This window comes from Xiphophorus couchianus, chromosome 20 (genome assembly GCF_001444195.1).
Source record: "Xiphophorus couchianus chromosome 20, X_couchianus-1.0, whole genome shotgun sequence".
NCBI lineage: Eukaryota > Metazoa > Chordata > Actinopteri > Cyprinodontiformes > Poeciliidae > Xiphophorus > Xiphophorus couchianus.
Window position 1 is genome coordinate 12,179,454 of NC_040247.1, and position 19,386 is coordinate 12,198,839.

The 19,386-nt window shown below is 36.8% G+C and overlaps 1 protein-coding gene across 2 annotated transcripts in view; it reads left to right on the forward strand.

Annotated features, from left to right (window-relative positions):
- The window catches only part of megf6b (multiple EGF-like-domains 6b), a 64,316-nt gene that overhangs the window by 16,480 nt on the left and 28,450 nt on the right, over window positions 1–19,386 (forward strand). For both annotated transcript variants that reach the window (XM_028001812.1, XM_028001813.1), the window contains exon 5: window positions 16,726–16,848. In XM_028001812.1, coding sequence (XP_027857613.1) covers window positions 16,726–16,848 — 123 coding nt within the window. The remainder of the gene's footprint in view (window positions 1–16,725; window positions 16,849–19,386) is intronic.

Below are 19,386 nucleotides of genomic sequence, written 5' to 3' on the forward strand. Positions count from 1 at the left end.
CTTAAATGAAAGACTTAATAGTAAGCAGAGGATTTGTGGAAACACACACTACTGATCTCACCATAAGATTTTGATCATCTTTAAGAGCATTTTCTTCACACACAATGTATTTTCAGTACAGAATGATAAAAGTGGATGCAAAATGCTGCCGTTCATGGACCTAAATTTTAGCCCTTTTTTTTTTGCAACCCCTAGCTCTGATGGTTAACTTTCCTGATTACAACTGTTAAACACTATATAGTGTACTAAAGTCTTGGGGCCGTCAATTGAAACAAGTAGAAAAAGATTCAATGTGTTACAATTACAATTATTGTGTGATACATCTTTCACTTTGCTCGTAATTGTGAATGCATTTAGTATACTATACTATACTATACTATACTATACTATACTATACTATACTATACTATACTATAGTATTATTCTCATCAAATTAATCTCAACAGTTGCAAAATGTTTACACCAAAACACACAACTGCATCTTTCCTCACTTGTACAAAAACGTTTCTGACTTGCAATAGTGCTGGAAGAAACTAAGTACATCATTGTACTTTATGATTCAGCCACTTGCAAAGCAATTTATAGAACAGCAATAACTTTAAATGGTATTTTTCTTTAAGTCTCTCAAGTTGTTGTGGAGGAACTTTTGTACATTCAGTTTATTGTGGTTTCCATACATTCATCTCTGCACAGTTCTTTCAAGGGTGACTAACCACAGCATTCAAATCAGCATTCAAGTACTGGACTTTAACTGGGTTATTGCAAATCTTTGATTCTTTTGTTTCTCGTCTATTCTGGTGTAGGAATCTGTTTATTGCCTTCTTTTAGATGGGGACGTTTTGTCCGGTAGATGGTCATTTAAAAGGTTCCACAAAGAGGGGAAATGTCCCTGTTCTCATTGTGAAAATGTGCTGTAGCTCCAGTTTTTGCCATTTTCTTTTAAGGATTACATGCTTAAAAGACTGGGAAAAGTTGCTTCTAAGATATTTGCTGATGTCTCTTCTTGTTGACAATGGGTTAACATTGTGGAAACACACAGGACCATGACTATCCAAACCATTAAACTCCCAAAATTTCTATTTTATTAGAGGTAGTCATCTTTCCAGATTAATTTAATCACGAACAATCATTTTGCATCTACTGGCAGCTACTTTACCTCTTAAAAGCTATAAAAGCAGCAAACCTGCACTTAGTTTTTCCTGGGATTGTATGGATAGGAAAACAGAAAGTTGGTGTAGTGCTGAAATCTGGGACTCAGTTTCCTGGTTTTTGATGTTAAATCAGCAGCTCTTTGTAAAGTAATGTAAGGTCCATTACTTTGATTCCAATCTGCGTTTTGAGTGATATCCACGCAGCCATCATGACTCCCGGCCTTCCTGCAAATGTGGGTCTAACATAGTTCTTCTACAGTCTGATATATCAATGATGGTGCCCTTAATGTAGATCAGTGCAAAAGAACCCCCGCACCTTGATCCTTTCTGTACTGGAACCTTTTATTGCCCTCTAATTAGGCCCAGACTATGCTAGCGGAGCGGCAACACTTGTGACAAGAGTTCAGTCTTCGTAAAAATAAACCACAGCTGCTGCTTTTTTTGGCTCTGCATGTGCCAAATACAGGTCATATTAAAGAGTTATTAGGATGAGGCTAAAAGAAGCAGGTCGAGTGTAAAATGGCTAAAGCCACACCTCTTTGATAGATAACTGTTTGTTTTTATATGTCTTTGTCCTGGATCGAATTTGTGGTCCAATATTTATGAAGATCAATTTTGCGGTCATAGACATCTAATTTTACTGCTACTTTTACTTTCTGAAGTTCTGCGGCTCAATCACTTTGGCAGACGTACAGATGTTAGCATGCTCATCGTCCCCTGATGCCAGTTTATTCCAGTTGCGGTCTCTGTGCTTTACACAACTGTCAGTCCCTCCTTGTTCATCTGCTGTCATGGTTAAATAAAACCTGAAGCCGCAGTGGCTGAGCACGAATGTTTGCAGTCAAACATTCACTCATCACTTAAGCTCTTAAGGCGTTCTCTGAAGCATTCCGCCCCAGTTGCATGTAGTAATATCCCATCACAGCCCATTTGATGTGGTTAGTCCATGTTCATGCATAACAGCTGGGGTGTGTTTACACCAGTCAAAGGGGTTAATTAGTCTCCTGCACACAATAGTTGTCTGAAACTCTCATGTGTTTTGCTTTCTTCCAGCAATGCGCTGCAATGATGCATAAGACAATAATTACTTTTTTGTTTTTTTCAGTTATTGTGCCTTAACTCTGTAGCACAGAGTCTGACTTTTTTATTTCACACGATAAATCCCATAATTCATGGAGATTTTTTGAGGATAAACCATCTTCGGTCATAGAGTTCAAGATTAGCTTAGCATTAGCTACACACTAACTTTGATAATTTTGCAACTATTTTTAAAAAATGTAAAATTTGAGAGTTTTATAACTTGCTTTAAAGAGCGGAGCTACTTACGATTAGTTGAGGGAAACATTAACCATCAGATGTTTGTGAGATTCTCAAACTAGATGGTTACCAGCAGCCTGAGGCAGGATGTATCCATTCTTTCATGGATACATGAATAGTTGACCCTGTCATCTCAATGTTGCACCTGAAATTGATTTTCATTGGGCCATCTGTTTTTTCAATTGGTTAATATTCTGCCACAGTAGCCAATCTGCTTCAAGGTTCAATTGGCAATGCATTCAGGCCTTTTATTACACATATCTTGAGTGGATATTTGAACTATTGTTTCATTTCTATCATATTAAATCACTCTACCCATTCTCCCCTGACGTCAAGGCCTTTTCTACACCAAACTACTCAGTGTACCATTCTCTAAGTGCGCAAAGTGTTTGTGAATTCCCGTAACACACAGTTTTTAAAAATTTTTTTATCTACATTAGCCCATCTGGCACTGAAAATCCTGCCACATTCACTTAGGTAATTTAGATCCTTTTATCCCTTATTGTAGTGATCTTTTTGAACTTCAAAATATCTAAATGAGTTAATGCCATGTGTTTCGCTCATTTGCTTTTATTGCTTAACCAGTTGAAGAGGTGTACCTAAAAAAGTGGCCAGAAAGTGTGTAACAGAAATGCAGAATGATCTGTCACCAAGGCACTGTTTATGTTGACGCACCCACTGCTTTTGAAAGCACCTGCCAAGATATTCACGCAGAGCACAGAAACATTGCAAACCCTGTGTTGGGCAAAGCTCTTTACAGAAACTTATTTTTTTCCCTCTCATACTGATAAGATTTTTTAAGAGACAGTGTTGTTTTTTCCTCTACACTGTAGCTGAAGGTAGATGAGAAAGAATCTTTTATTTAGTGAACATTTGCAGATTATCACAAAGTCTATTAAACATCCTTTTGCTGACATATTGTTTGTTTCAGAGCAGTGTGGTTTGGTTTGGTTTGCTCAGCTTCTTGGTTACATCCTGAAGTGATCCAAGAGAATCATGCAAGGGTTGGGTCAGAATGTAGTTTGATCTTTAATGTGCTGACCAATAGTCTGTGGGGAATTACGTGTTAAATTCCACAGCAATGTCAATTTGGTCTTTACACTGAAGGTGGTTTTTCAATGTTCTGAAATCCAGCCATGTTCAAACAGGTCTTGGAGGTTCTGGGTGCTGTAGGATGATCTTAATCTGGTGTGTAAGTGACTTGAGCAGACAAAGAAAGCACTCCCTCTGCCTTTTAATGCAAATTCTTATTCCAGATGTTTATTTTCACATGCAAGTCTCTCAAAGAAAGCAAACATAGACTACATTCACCTGAAAAATTGAAATAGGAATAATACCAAAGTCGATCTTGTTCATAATTTCCTATATAATAAATGACTTGTGCTTTTCAGGTTTGACTTTAATAACTTGTTGCATTTTTATCTTTGTCTTTGTTCTCTTTATTGCTGGTTGGAAAGTTGGATGAGTCAAAAGAACTGGACTGAATTTATTTGTACATAACCTTTGATATTCATAGACTTAAATCAAAATAATCTTAATTTAAAGAGTGAATAAAAAACTTAGTTCTGCAACTTTACACTTTAATCGACATATAAATAATCTACTTTTTTGGCTGTTATAAAAAGGGGTCCAAGAACAAATCATTCCCATAAAGTTCCTGACTTCCTTGCATTCTCTTTCTTGCATTAAATGAATGAGATGGAGACAAGTTTGCATGAAGGACTTCAGCTAAGACTTATTTCAAAGTCAGCTTTTTAAGTTGCATCTTCAAATAGTTTCAGGTTCAGTTAGTGAGGATTCTTCATTAGATTATTAGCTCATAAACCTGAAACTAGAGTCTTCTCTTTCCAAACATTTTGCAATTCATCTTTTGAAAATGGCACAAGCTCATTCAGTTTGGACAGAGAACATTTCTAAAGAGTTTCTTTTAAGCATTGAGAGAGATTCTTTGTTGTCTTAATGTCTGGACTTTGGGTCAGTTGGAGACATTAACACATTTGAGCTCATTGTAGACGTGGCAGTACATTTGGGTATCCTGCCATGGTCTCAATCCGTTTGCAGTTTCTTTGGTTTTTCTTTAATGATTGCCCATTCATTTATACATATTACTACAAGTCTGCTAACTCATTATAAAACCTTTACAGGTAATTGATTGTAATGGATTTCATGAAACCGTATGATAGTAAAATGGAACTGTACACAAATACCAAATGGTTTTTTTTTACTTGTAAAAAATTATATATACTGTACATAAAATCTATATTTATATTTAATCTCAATAAAATACATTAGTGACTTTAGAACATGATAAAATAGGGGAAGGAAAGTGTGATATGAATACTTCTGCAAGCCAAAATAAACTTGTAAGATGATGGTTTTAGTCATTGTTTCACAGCTTTTGAGGTTTTTACAGGTGTCACTTGGTCAAAGTTTCCTGGAATATCAATCCTTATTTTGTTCCGTCATCTCAATCAGTTACTCATCAAAAGTAAATATTATAAGCAGTTGCAACACCAGGCTCATAACTCACATGAAAATCTGTTATTTTATTTAGTGCAAGCCTGAAGGACAGTAAAACCATGACATTCTGAGGTAGTAAGAAAACCCAGCTGCTGTAATTTGTCATCCATGGCTGGTGTGTTCATCCTTCTCTGACAGGTCAAATACTGCTGAACATCAGGTTTCTATTACTACCACATTTTTTATATGCTCATAATTTAGCTATAAAGTCGTTAATGCCTTGTAATAGGATTGTAAATGTCCGCAGCATGATGAGCAAAAAGCCTTATGCAGATGATAATTTCCAGGTTTGCTTCATGATGGCTTTAACAGGCTTTAGCTAAAAAACAGCTGGTTAAAGGTGGAAGTCTGCTTTTACACTTTACAAAGAAAAGCAGAAAAGCAGAGAAACCACACAAATATAGAGGGAGGAAAACAAAAACAGTCTCTTTGAGCAACATTTTCATGGCCAATATCTCCCTTGAAATAAATTACTTTAAATTGCTTTTGGGCACAGTACCTTTTTTTTTGTCTTCATTTAAAACTTAAATCCTGTTATTTGAGGACTGTTATTATGGAGGCACAGTGTTGCTCCCCAATAAGCTGAAACAAGTGAAACTGTAAACATGAAGACTCTGCAGAGCACAACCGGAGGAGGTTTTTGGTTTTCTTGGTGTGAGGTTTTCTCACACATTCTTCACTTTGTGGTCCAAAACTTTAGTCTCGTTTTTTTTATTTGTTTACACCATAATTTCCATTTTTTCTAATCTTTTTACTTAAACCTCAAAAATAAAAGTAAAAACACCATTTTGCTCAAAGGCAGAACTTGATTTTATTTTTCATCTGGACAAAATGGTTCGATAGTCTGAAAGGATTATTTTTTTGTGGGGGGGGGGAAGCTACTTGCTTGTGTATGTTTGGCATGATTTCCTGCCATATTTACTCAGTGTTGATGCACCAATGCAAAGTAGTGTGGAATACAAGGAAAAGGATGCAGAGTTTACAAATGGGATTCATATATCTGAAAGTGAGACATTTGCTGTTAGCTTCTGATTCAGTACTTTGTTGAACCACCTTTACCTGCAATACAACTGAAGTTGTCCTGCTTGAATGTCAACCTCCGTTCCAGTCTGAAGTGTCTAGCTGCATTTAAAGTGTTTTCGTGCTCTATCCATCCTCCCATCAACTCTGACAAGATCTCCTTTCCCTGCTGATTAAAATTATTCCCACAGAATGATTCTGCCACCACCATGATTAAATTAAGTGAAGGGAATTTGTTGCATAAGATCTCTATTTAGTTGTTTTTAGTAAAGGGGACCAAAGATGTATGCACCTCACACTTTTAAATACATTAGATTATGTATTTTCTATTGGTCTATCGTTTACAAAAAGAAAGTTACAGTTTCTTGATGTAACTGGAACAATTCAGAACAAGTCAGACCACGTGAGTGTAAGGCACTATTAAAAATATTTGCTTGTTTAAGAACAATATATCTTGAAAATATAATGACTAATACTTCATCATTTTTGCCATAATATTGAGGTGGATAATAATTCACCATGTTTACGTTGAGTTCACATATTCAATCACAATTTCAAATGAAAACCCAGCTCTCTTATTTCTCTGAGATAATTACGTTAAGTCATGAGAGAGCGGCTCCGAGCCTTTGAAGGAAACGCGTCTCTAATTAGAAGGCATGCGTTCCCAACACAGGGTGGGGTATACATCCCTGCCCTGCTACCTGCCACTGCATCCTGCACAGCACCCTAATCTCTCATAATTGTGCTGACTCTGCATGTGATTCCACCCCCCGTCATATTAGGTTCTTTACAGCATTCCTGATGAAAGGTCTCTCCTGGTCACAGTGGGGGTAAAAGGTCATCGCCTCTGCGTAAATCAGAAGTGACACAAGTTTGCAAAATACACTTGGAGGGACAATCAGTTTGGTCTCGAGGTTTCATTGCCCAGAATTGCTCTGAATTTTCTCAATCACGCTGCACATAAGATACATTTCAACGCATGTGCATCTTATTTCCTTTGCAATTGCTTTTCTTATTAACTTCTTCTATAACCACCCATTCATGTTTACACTCTGGCTATTAGTCCTCAGCTGTGATTAATTCATTTTTCAGTAGGAACTAAATTCTTTATTCCACCTCTATAACAGGACAAATGCATAAAATGTTACTTACCACGATAAACTGAATTGGTTCCTAATAGATGTGCAGTGAAACTTTGAAATGGAATCAGTTGTTTTGCATACTCACATTAAGACGGTGAGTGTTTCCTTGTGTATCATAAAATGTGTGGGAAAAGTCCACATTGATTATTGTACTTATGTCAATTTACACTTCAGTTGTTTGCTTTGCTTTGATGAATAAATAATTAAATACATCACATAAATTGTAGCTTTTAATGCTTGAACTTTAAGTTCATAAGATGAAGAGCAAGGGGGGGAGGAGCGGCTCACATAAAAGACTTCAGGGTTTTTAATTGGGTGAAGGGGGGACCAACAAAAAACCATCTATATCCAATAAAATAAAATATATTGCAAGCTTCAATTAAAACTGCAACATGTTTGCCTCTGTGGCTATTCCTCCACCCATCTGGTATTTAGGATTGTATTCTAGGCATTCGTCAGGAAAAACAACAAAATAAAGTAGAAAATCAGGCACCACAAATCAGAGAGTATTTGTGAAATGAATTTCAAAAGAAATGGTCTCAAACCATTTCTTTTGAATGGTTTGAGACCATATAATTTATATATTAAAATAACTTATCAAACTTTCCCATAAAAGTTGTAAAACTCCCTAATAGTACATCATGTCATGGTCGGTTTTTCTATTATGTTGCTGTAATTTTGTCTTAGCGAGGTTTAATCTACCCTTGCTAAAAGAAGCTTCCACATGCACATGCTATTGACATCATGAAAGACATAAAGCAAATGATCTCAGTTGTTCTGAGATTATTCATATCAGCACTTGTTCATATTGATTGCCTATTAAATTGTCATAAAAGATATGAAATATGGTCTGATTGAGGCGTTCCATTAAGATGGTTTGGAAGTCGAACTGATTATTCCTTAAGAAATGCTACATCACCTGCTACTTCTGTTAAAAAGGCAAACTCATAATGACCCCAGCTGACCTCTAGCAATGTCATTATTGTAGTCAGCAAATAAAGAAGAAAGTCTTATTGTACTGGTTTTTCATGTAACAAAAAGCAGATAGATGGGAAATATTTGAATAGCAATATAAACAGAGTTGTACCAGTCAAAGTTCTTAAAGTAATTATTGCTGTTGTTTCCTTCAGGCTTTGACATCAACAGCTGTATTTATTATGGGCTATGAGGATCATTAGTCACATTCTGACTCAAACTTGTAAGGTTGAATCCTCTCCCATGACAAATGCTTCATAAATGTTAAAGTATGCCAAACATTTTTCTGCCATTTTAACACTTATCAGTTTTATTCTGGTGGCTCTTATCACGTCATTAAAATAAATGCACACAAAGCAGAATTATTTGCTTTCCTTCTTTAGTGCACTTATTGAAAACATTGACAGCGGAAACACATCTAACAATTAAAGTGTTTACTTTTCATCATGACTGGAGGAACCTGCCTCCTGCAACCCTGATTATTATAAATTATTGTGGTTCCACTGATACTTTGAAATGTTTGCGTCAGCAGGATTTTGTAATACATCTCACAACTGAATTTGATTTTACACTAATTAGCATGAACTACATGACAAATAACCAGTTTAACCAGCTAATATTTAATAAAAAGTTCAAAGCATCCACACAAAGTCTTTCTTTGGAACCTTAGCAATTCTTGGTCAACCTTGTGGTTATATACTTTACAGCTGTTCCTTTCAACTTTGACCAACTGTGGGAAGACGTCACACTAGTGCATGTTATGAAATAGTCTGTCTTAGCTTATTCCCTCAGTATACCTTTACTATGACATTATGTGATGTATCCTCCCCACAGGGTGACTTTTGTGTGTTGCATATCTCACAAGTGCAGCTGAGAGGCAGACAGGCTGGAATCACAACAAGTAATTTTTGGATTCCTGCGTGTCTCCACGTGATATCGCAGGTGTTAAAGTCCTGGGTCAAAGCTGGGAAAGACATGCCCCAACATGGAGCGCACAGAGCACACGCTAGGGGTCAGAGGGGCAAATGCCCGAGGTCCTTGAGGTGTTTCTTACTCATCGGTGTCAAACTCAAAATATTATCAGCAGCAGCTGCGTCTTTTTTTTTTTTTTTAGGATTATTGTCTGCAAAAGGAAAAGAAAATTACTGGCAGAAACAAGAAGGTCCTGGTTGTCTTAGTTTTTTGCAGGAACACATCTTTTCTGTTTTCACTGTATAGACAAAACAACTCAACAGTTTTAATTTTTTTTAACAATTCCCTAAAGTGACTTGCTACTGGGGAACCATCGTGACTCGTGATTCCAGCTGCAGCTTGGATTGACAGAGTTGTAATATTTATGCTTAGCTCTAGCACACACACATCTGTAGTGTGAAACAGCTTGCTCCAAATGAATGTAGCATCTAAATCAAACAAACTGTACATGAGCACACACGTATGCAGACAATACCGCTAAAGTTTTCAATGCAGGGAGAAGAAATGGATAATCAAAACAGGGATTAGAGGACTTTAGATCCAGGCAGAGCAGAATAATCTCTAAACAAACTCAAACGCCGGAATTTAGTTTGTTTGATATTGCTTACGATTCTCGTGGGGTTAAACATGAACAAATAAAAGGACTGGAGGTTAAAAGGTAATGTGCTGCTTACAGATTGCTATAATTTACAGTACAGACCAAAAGTTTGGACACACAGGTGTGTATCAATAGTCCAGAGTCAGACGGCCTCTTTGTGACTCTGTCGGTTAAATGTTTATGTGCTTCTTGTCTCTGGTTTATTGCTCAAACTCACCTCAATGACTGTGCAGTACATGGAAAACAACACAATTCATTTCAATTAAACCATCAAAACTATCCATTACAAATTTAATATAGATATTTAGGTGCATTGCTGGTGCTTTGCGCAGTTTTTCTTCAGGGTGGAATTATAATCCAAAAGACATCTTCAACCCTCCCGCGGTCTTAAGAGACGGGTTCATTTAGACCCCACAATATTTTTTACTGTGTGCAGACCGGTGGGGGCGCACTGAGCACTTGTGAACTTTTACAAGGTTTTTATTTCTGTGTGGTTTTGGAAACTGATGGTGTGACGGGACATTCCCTCCCCCTCTGATTCCCTGCTGTCTGACTGTGACATTTGCGCTAAGACCGCAGGAGGGTTACAGAAATTCACGTAGTTTTTATACATCTCAGGAGGCATATGCTTCAAATTTTTACATAGACCACAAGTAATCTTTTAAATCCACAAACTTTTGTTGCAATAAATGAAATCCTAGTTTATTTATAACTTGGCATTGAATTATTCCTCTTGGCAGTGTTGGTTAAGCTCCATTAAAGAATTTCATATCTTGTCAAACTTTTAAGCATACGGTCCATAAATCTAATTGTGATCCAGAAGCTTAATGCCTACCTCCTTTATCTATTCCCAAATTGGTTTTGGGACATTAATTTCTTTCTTGGTTGGTGCCCTCTCTGTCCGTGTTGATGCTGAAGTGACTTGAATCCAATTACATCCGAAGCAGTTTCATTTCAACTGAGTGTGACACTTTTGTCAAATGAGTGATCCTGTGACACAGTTGAAGGATAATGATTCCAAACACAATAATGCTGACATTTGAATAAATAAAGAAGGCTAACCTGGAGTTTCTGGACAAACCTCAACCTCATTGAAGTTTCATAGACTGTGCAGAAAGCTGGGTTTGTGGCAGGAAACCGCTAATTTAAATGAGCTCCACCTTTTCTGGTAAGACTGGTAAAATATCCAGTAAGAGTTGAACCATATGCTTGTTGTTGGATACAAAAAGTGTACTTTCTCTGCAACCCGGTAAGGAACATTTAGCCAAATGTTGCAACAAGTGTAAATTTATATTTGAGTTTTTTTGTAAATTATTTAGGAGCCTGTGTGCATTAGGACAGGTTCCCAGTATATTCACAGTTGTGCACCAAAATGTGGTATAGTCTTTGCACCCTGGAAAAGGAAAAGTTTCAATTCACAGCAGACATTTAATAACATTTGTCTACTTTCAAGTTCTTTACAGCACTATGTATTTTGTAATGGCTTTATTTAAAAAGAATTGATTGATTTTTGTTTTCTGTAATCTTAGCTCTACATTACAGCCTTTCGATTTGAAAACCTGGATTATAGCGCTACATGCCATAACCATGATGGAACCACACACCACCTGTTAGTGTGGTTAGTCTTTTATCATTAATGGGATGTTTTCACCTTTCTGTTTCCTGGCAAACTTTTCCGTCTTTGAGCTCACATTTTTTCTTAACTAGTCAGCTGCCATGTTTGCCACAATTACAGCTCTTACAACTGGCATCCAGTAAGAGTGGAAATTGAAAGGTTGGAAATTAAAGGATACCACATAAATCTCTGGCATAATTCAAAGTGGTAAACCAGAGGGGGAAAATGTTGTGCCATTGCACGCACTTCAAAACGTATGTTGTGTACTGACAGGAAATTATTATAGCTCTGCAGCTGCGTTTTACTAACGCCATGAAGCTGAGTAGAGCAGAAACACTTGGTATCAAATTCATAATGCATATCGTCACCTTCCCAAAATAAAAATTATGGCCCAAGTCATTTTTTGCCAAAAGTGAATTTATTTTTTGCCTTAATAATCATTTGGCAAAAAAGAGGTGGTGATTTTTTCTTTTTACCTTAATCACTTTTGGCAAAAAAAAAAAAAAAAAAAAGTGACGTAGGCTATTATTGTAGGAAGGTGACGATATGCAGCTGCACATCTGGGCTGTGGCACAGAATTAACAGCAGGGGGCAGTGTTGAACTTGAACTGATTATTTACAGTAGAAAAACTAAAATTATAAGCATGCAGTTTGAGTGTTTTCATGTTGGTGACCTTTAGGCTTTTGACACTAAGGTAGAAAAATATTTGGATTTTGTTTAATTACTATAATCAACTTTTATGCAGTTTCTTACTTGGCATGAACAAGGCCAATAGGTGTACAGACATTAAGTTGAAAAAGTGACATGTTACTAACGTGCAGAAATAATCCACGCACAGAACATTGTGCATGGGGGTTTCTCTTAAATTTGACTCCATGTAAAATGTACACAGAGTTCTAGGGTTCATAGCCATTTCTTTTTCGTGGTAGATGAGCTTTGTCCAACTGATTCACTTGCTATTTGTCAGATGGGTGAAAAGGTTTTGCCTGAGGTCAAAGGAGAAGGATGGGTTTTCCGCAGGAGAGTGTGAAGTTAATTGTCAGCTATAGCTCATAAATGGTTCAGGAACATGTTTTAGATCATGTTTCACCAGTAAGGACACGTTTGGGTCAACAGAAGTGAAATCCTCCCCCAGCTCTTCACTAAACGAAACCTCTGGACTCAAATGCGTCTTCTGGAGCCAATACATTGTCCTCATCTTTATAGCACCTGGTAAATGAAAGCAGCTGTGTGAAAGATAATCAGGAATGGACCTTAGAAAAGCACATTACTACACCAGCAGGTTTCTAAATCAGGCTCCAAATATGAATCAGGTTGATTCTCTAAGCATCACCTGAACTCCTGATCCATTATTGAGTCCTGTAAATTTTCCTGTTCATGACCTCCCTGGGATAATATCAGAGGTCTGGTGGTTTTCTTTGGCCCGGCGAGCCTGTCGTGATCTGCTGAGACATTAGGCATGTCCTCCTGGGAGCAGTGCTGGTTGTTCTTATCAAAGGAAGTCACACAATACAGCAGAGGAATGTAAACCTTGATGCTGAACTTGTAGGGGAAAGAAATTGAAAGTTTTTATTTTAGCAGTGGATATTTTTCATTCTTCAGCAAGTTATTTGGGGACACACTGTCCAAGCATACATGTTTTCACCCAGTTTTACAGATGTTTTATTTTAGATTTCTCCTGGAACAGAAGATAACGGTTCAGTTTGACAATTAATATAACAACTTTGTTGCTGAAAAGTACACAAAAAGACCGTGTTCAGAATATAGATCACTTGGAATAGTCATCACTGTTTGTGATTAAAAAAAATTATATCAGTTGTATGTAGCACTTGATTTAAGTCACCTGTTCTATAAAACTGAAAAACAACAATAATTACCATGTATCCAAATTAAAAAATACATTAAAAACATGACACGCTCAGCTCTGATGGACTTCTTTCCCCCTACATTTTCCAAATATTAATACATCTAACCAAATAAAATGAGTTTACATTATAAAGTAGTTATTTTGGCTGTGTTTGGAACTGCAAAAAATTATCCTGGATCATAAAATATGGTTACGTCTATGTTAATCAAATCAAGAAATCTGCATCTGGAGAAACATAAACAACTACATTTTTCTGTCTTATACTGCAGCAGCATATTGCTCTTGTCATAGCATTATGTTATTTGCATTTTTTCACATCATGTCATGTTACATCTACAAACTTCAATGTGTTTTATTGGGCTTTAGAGTGATGGACCAGCAAAATGAAATGGATACTTGTGAAGAAGAAAGAATTGGACGCACGAAAGATGAACCCCTTTTGAAACCACTAACAGGTTTCTTTCAGTACTGCTCTGTATTTTAGCTCCATCTGTCCTCCGATTTACTCTGATTTCCACCGCTGCCACCTCCATGTTTTCAATGAGGAAGGAGTGATTAATGTGGGGCTTTTGGTTTTCTGTTACACACAAGGTTTTGTATGTTGGTCCAAAATATTTTGTGTGTTCTTGACTCTGTTTGTTGAATTATGTTCCTTTACAAACCTCTGAGGGTTTACAAAATAGTTAAGATTAAATAGATTAAATTAGATACAGATGGACTTTATTACGTAACTGAAATTGCTTGACAGATATGCACTAAAATGTTTTATCTCTCATAAAATCCCAACCCAATGAAACATTGGTGGTTACGTGAGAAAATCTGGGAAGGTTAAAAGGGTCGGAGAACTTTACTGTCTGTCCTGCATAAACTTTCTCAAACATCTAATTAGATGTGTATTATTACACATAATGTACTAGGAAATATGGTTACTTTGTCAAAGACAATTAAAAATTTTAGAACTGTGTAACATTAAAGTCTACTGTATATGAAATCTACTTTTTGAGGGATTATTTGCACTGAGAAAACATTTTTTTTTCTTTTCAATATTTGTCATTTTTAAGGTTTTGAGTTATCTGTAGTCTATAGAATTAAAAAAAACAACAACTTAATTTTACTTAAACCCAAACCAAGCAATCATTGAATTGGATAAAATAAAAGACTTCAGACAGGCTGTGTTTCCAAAGATCGGCATCATGGTTTTCTGTGACTCGTTCTGTGGTTTAACCTTGAGCATTGGGCTTTGACTGTGACTTGGAGCATAAATCTGGACCTCATGCAGACCATGTAGCCCCAGGCATCTGACCCCTCTGTAGGGTGTGCCTTCAAGGTCTCAGGTCAATGAGAAGAAACCAATTGTCATGGGAGAAAGCAGATCTTCTCTTACTCAAAGTAACGTTTTTACACCTTGTGTCTCTGGTTAAAGGCTATCTAGGTGATACTGATGGATGGGTTAGCGTGATATACGTGGGACTGAAAAGAAAAACTGAACACATATCCATATATTTCATAGAGAAATTACGTAAATTTAAAATGTAATAAAAAATGGGTTATGGGTAAAGTTTAAACTTAAAAATATAAATATATATATATATACTGTATATATATATATACTGTATATATATAGGTGTATGTGTGTGTGTCTGTTTAAGTGGTTTTTGTTTAAATATTTCATATTTACCCAAGACAAACATCCTAAACACAAAGGACATGAATAAATAAATAAATAACGGGAGGAAAAATAAAGAATCGGTTTACAAATAAAAACAGCTCAAAACATAATCATTAAAGATGTCAATTTTTTTTATTTTTAGTGCACAGCTACTCCTGTGTCCTTTCTTTTCGACCCATGACACTCTGACATTCCTACTTGCTTATTGGGCAGAAAGAGGCTGGGAACCGTGACCCTGGGGCGACCTGGGCTTCAGCTGTCACACAGGTGTGTGACCTCCAGGGGGATCAAGACGACGAAAAGATATGTTCAATCCAGAATCTTAAACTCTCACAGACTTTGGGTCACATTCAGAGTCATAACTATTTAATTCCTGTTTCTTGTGGTTGTTTGTGTGTATCATCTATTACAACAACCTCTATGCCCCTATCAGGCATCTCTCTCTGGTGTCTTATCTGCAAAGGAATTAAATCACGCTCCCAACTAGTCGTCTTACAAATTTTACACTGTCATACACAATCTGATCACTTTCCAGGCAGTACTATTCCAGACACATTTGTTACTAAAATATGACAACCCGATAATGACACAATCACATACTGTGCTGTGCAGATGATGGTATTAACAAAGCACTGAGATCCTTGAGTGTGTCTCTTGGGATTGGTAACAGAAACAGTGCTACTTTTTCCCTGTGATTTCCAGATGGCCTAAAATGAAAGGGAAATTGCTTAATTGGCAAGTAAAACATATAGTGTTATTTAGTAAATGGAGGTCATTTCTTGTGGGGAGGAACTTTCTTTGCACCCTTAATTCTCTCTATGTGCTTTGCCTTTTGCCTTATGATCACAAAGAAGAGCTTGAATGTCGATTTGTGCCACGTAAATGTTCTTTCTTCTTTTATTTTTCAAATGTTGGGGCAGGATTCAATCTTTAAAATCATGAGAGCAATAATTTAACAAAAAAAAAATCCTAATGTGACCAACTACAAAGCATAATCTCTTCTGCTAAAAGTCCACATGTACGAAATGAAATGTCAATGCAGGGAAATGTGAGTCTGGTTTAACAATCTATTAGATAATTACAAGTTTTATGTTCAATTTCCGTATCTCCTTATTCAGCAGAATCTCTGTAGCTCCAATTATGGCCTGCTAGACTGTCAGCACATGTATTTAACAGAGGCCATTATGTGTAGCTTGGGATTTGGAAAGAAGGATTTTATCTGGTTTGGTTGATTAAAGGTTTGAAAGCGTGTTCAGCTGTGGGAAATTAAATAGGGCATAACTTTTGTTTTCAAACTTTTTATTTTAAATCAAAATAGAAGAAGGTGGAAAGAGTCCCGTTGACGCACATTTCTTTTGCCATCCTTTAATCCTAACTGGACATGTTTTTACTTTATAATAATTGCACATTTGTCCTGTTCATTTTTCCTGGAAGCTGGTTCTATGGAAATACACTGGGCTGAAAAAAGGAGCACAGAGTCTTCTGGAAACATAGCATTTAAGTCTATTGTGCATCTTTTAAACATTTAAAGGGTAATTGGTTAATTAACTACAGCTATGCAGCACTTTCCTGGTCTTAATGACTACACTACACTGCAAAACACATTCACTCACACAGACACAACAATTGCAAATCAGTGGGCAAAAAGGGGTTTGAGGTTTTGGCCAAGGTTACTTTGACACACAGGGGATTCAAACTCACAACCTGGAAGCTTATTTGAGTGTATGGCACAAGATCTCAATAAAACACATTAACGTTTATCACTGTAACTGATCAAATGTGAGAAATTGAAGGGATGTGCTAATTTTATTAGGCACTGTAGGTTTGTCTGTATGAACATTTGTTGAATTAATTTTGCCTTGTTTTTCTTCTCTGCAGATGTGAATGAATGTGAGGAAACCAACGGAGGCTGCGAGGCTCTTTGCTGTAACACTATAGGAAGCTTTTACTGCAGATGTCCCTCTGGACAGAAGCTGAATGAAGATGGCAAAACATGTGAAGGTTTGTTGTGTTTTCATTAGTGTTACTCCAACATTTTATACATTTTACTTTTAATGTGCTCAGAAACAAAAAATGTTTTTTTAGAAAAATAGTTATACTTCAGTTATTGTTTATAGTTGCCATCTTCTAACCAGAAATCCTGAAATGCTGGTAAAAGGTAACATGTCACCTGACTTATATGACATTCAACTAAGCTGTTCATCTTCTTGGCCTCTAGGACAATGTTGGATGCATTTTTACATTGTTTGTGCATAAAGGTGGTGTTTTAAATGTTTAAAATGTATTTATATTTGATACTTGGTCAATATGGACTGGTGTAAGATCCTTGCATTATGATCACTTTGAGTAAAAATGCCAAGTTTTTTTAAGGTAGTCCAGAATTTACCCACAAATCTGGAACAAAAAATGTAAGAAGAAAAAAAATTTGACTGCTGTTGCTAAAAAAAAAAGTTAACATTTTGACTTTTTGATCAGAGTAAAGCAAAAATATAGAACAATAACAAGAACATCAGCTCACAACTAACATTCTTTCCAGAGTTTTACTTATTTCTACATCCTAGCTGCTGTTTCTGGAGAATCTCAGTGAGATACATTTATGCAGAATAAAGGTTTCTCTGTGCAGCAGCCAAACTTAGAGGAGGGTAAGGCTGTCTGCCGGGGGAACCCACAGAGAGATTTGATCCAGGACACAGTTATTTAGAGAGCTGATGTGAACGTTGTCACAGCTGGCTTTCATAGCCATCTGCCCTCTACCACTGCTTCAAACAGCTACCCGCAGCATTAATGTCCTAATTGTCTGTAATTGGTAGAAAAATTAACAGTGGTAGCAAAACGCTGGCTGGAAGCCTTGGATGTTATACTTGTTTTGGTTTAGGGTTATGTGTTTGTTGCTGCATCTGCAGAAAATGATTCCCTTTCCTCATACATGGAGCGTTTTAGACCAAATAATTTGCTCTTTAGAGGAGACACAAAACAAGGCCACTCAGTTCGACTTTATATCATCCAGTTCGTTCCGAGGAAAACCATCCTTATGAGATGTTTTTATTTCTTTTCAACATGAAGTTTTATGATAATAACAGACAGAAGCATTTGATCAATGGAGAAATGTTCTCTGTAATAAAAAAAATACAAGCTTGATTTTTTACAGTTTGATCCTCATCTGAAGCCCTCAGCCACGTTCCTTTTTAGGAATGATTTTCTGGGACTCGGAGGATGCCAATCAAAGTAGAAGAGCCCTGCAGTAACAGCTGTTATGCTGCCGGTGGAGTAGCAGCATCAACACCATGCTGTCATGTCAAACAGAGTTTACAGCTGAGGCATTTTACAAGCCTGAAGCTCTGCCAACCTCTGGCAGGTGTCAAAATAATGAGCAACCAAAACCAACATGGTTGCTCCTTTCATTTCTGAGGTCAGGGCATTTACTTTGAGGATTGTCCTCTTTGTTGGCAGAATTCGTTCTTGAGCTTAGGTGACTGTGTTTTGCACCAGCCAGTGGTGATCATGAGCGTTAAGTTTTGGACATGTGAACAGAACAATTCTGCTTTGAAAATGATTAACTTAAACTGAGCGTAGCTCTCCCTGTAAATGCTGTAAACGTGGAGGCCTTCGGACCAAACGTTTGCTGACATATGCAGAAATATTTGCAATATTTCCCATCAAAAGCAAGAATTTGGCGACTGGTGTGTGTGTGTGTATGCTGCTGCACACGGGACAGTTCATTTTGTTACATAGACATATCTATGTTTGTAAACACCTGTTAAATTTAACAATATAGACAATATAATATTGTAACAATGAAAATAGATTAAGCTGAGTTGTTTCTGCTCCCTGTTCTGTTGTTACAGTGCAGAGCCTGCTTCAGGCGGGCCGTGACACCAGCTGGGATTTTGTAGGTTCCTTTAGAGATGAGCAGAGGAATGTAGCTGGAGCTTAATGCATTCTGTCACTTGTAAATTAGCTTCCACCATCATAAAGGTACTACTAAAATACACCGTGTTCCAAATTATTATGCAAGTGATATTTTCTCAGATTTTCTTAAATGGTCAATGCAAATGATGGTCAGTATAATTTTCAAGTCATGAACTATTACAGTATAAATCAAATTTTACTGAAACAGTATTGTTTTTAAAAATTAAAAACTCAAAATGCACTGCTCCAAATTATTATGCACAGCAGATTTTCTAAACATTTTGTGGATTATAAAGAACTTCAAACGGTCATTCTTTGAATGTACAGCATTAAGTGGTCACATGTGCTAAAATCAAAAGCTATTTCAATCCAAAACATCTTAACAGACTGAGTTACATGTTAACATAGGAGCCCTTCTTTGATATCACCTGTATACCTCTTGCATCCATTGAACTTGTGAGTTTGTGGATAGTTTCTGCTTGAATTTCTTTGCAGGATGTCAGAATACCTTCCCAGAGCTGCTGTTATGGTATGAACTGCATTCCACCCTCAGATCTACTGCTTGAGGAAACTCCAAAGGTTCTCAATAGGGTTGAGGTCAGAGGAGGATGGTGACCACACCATGACTTT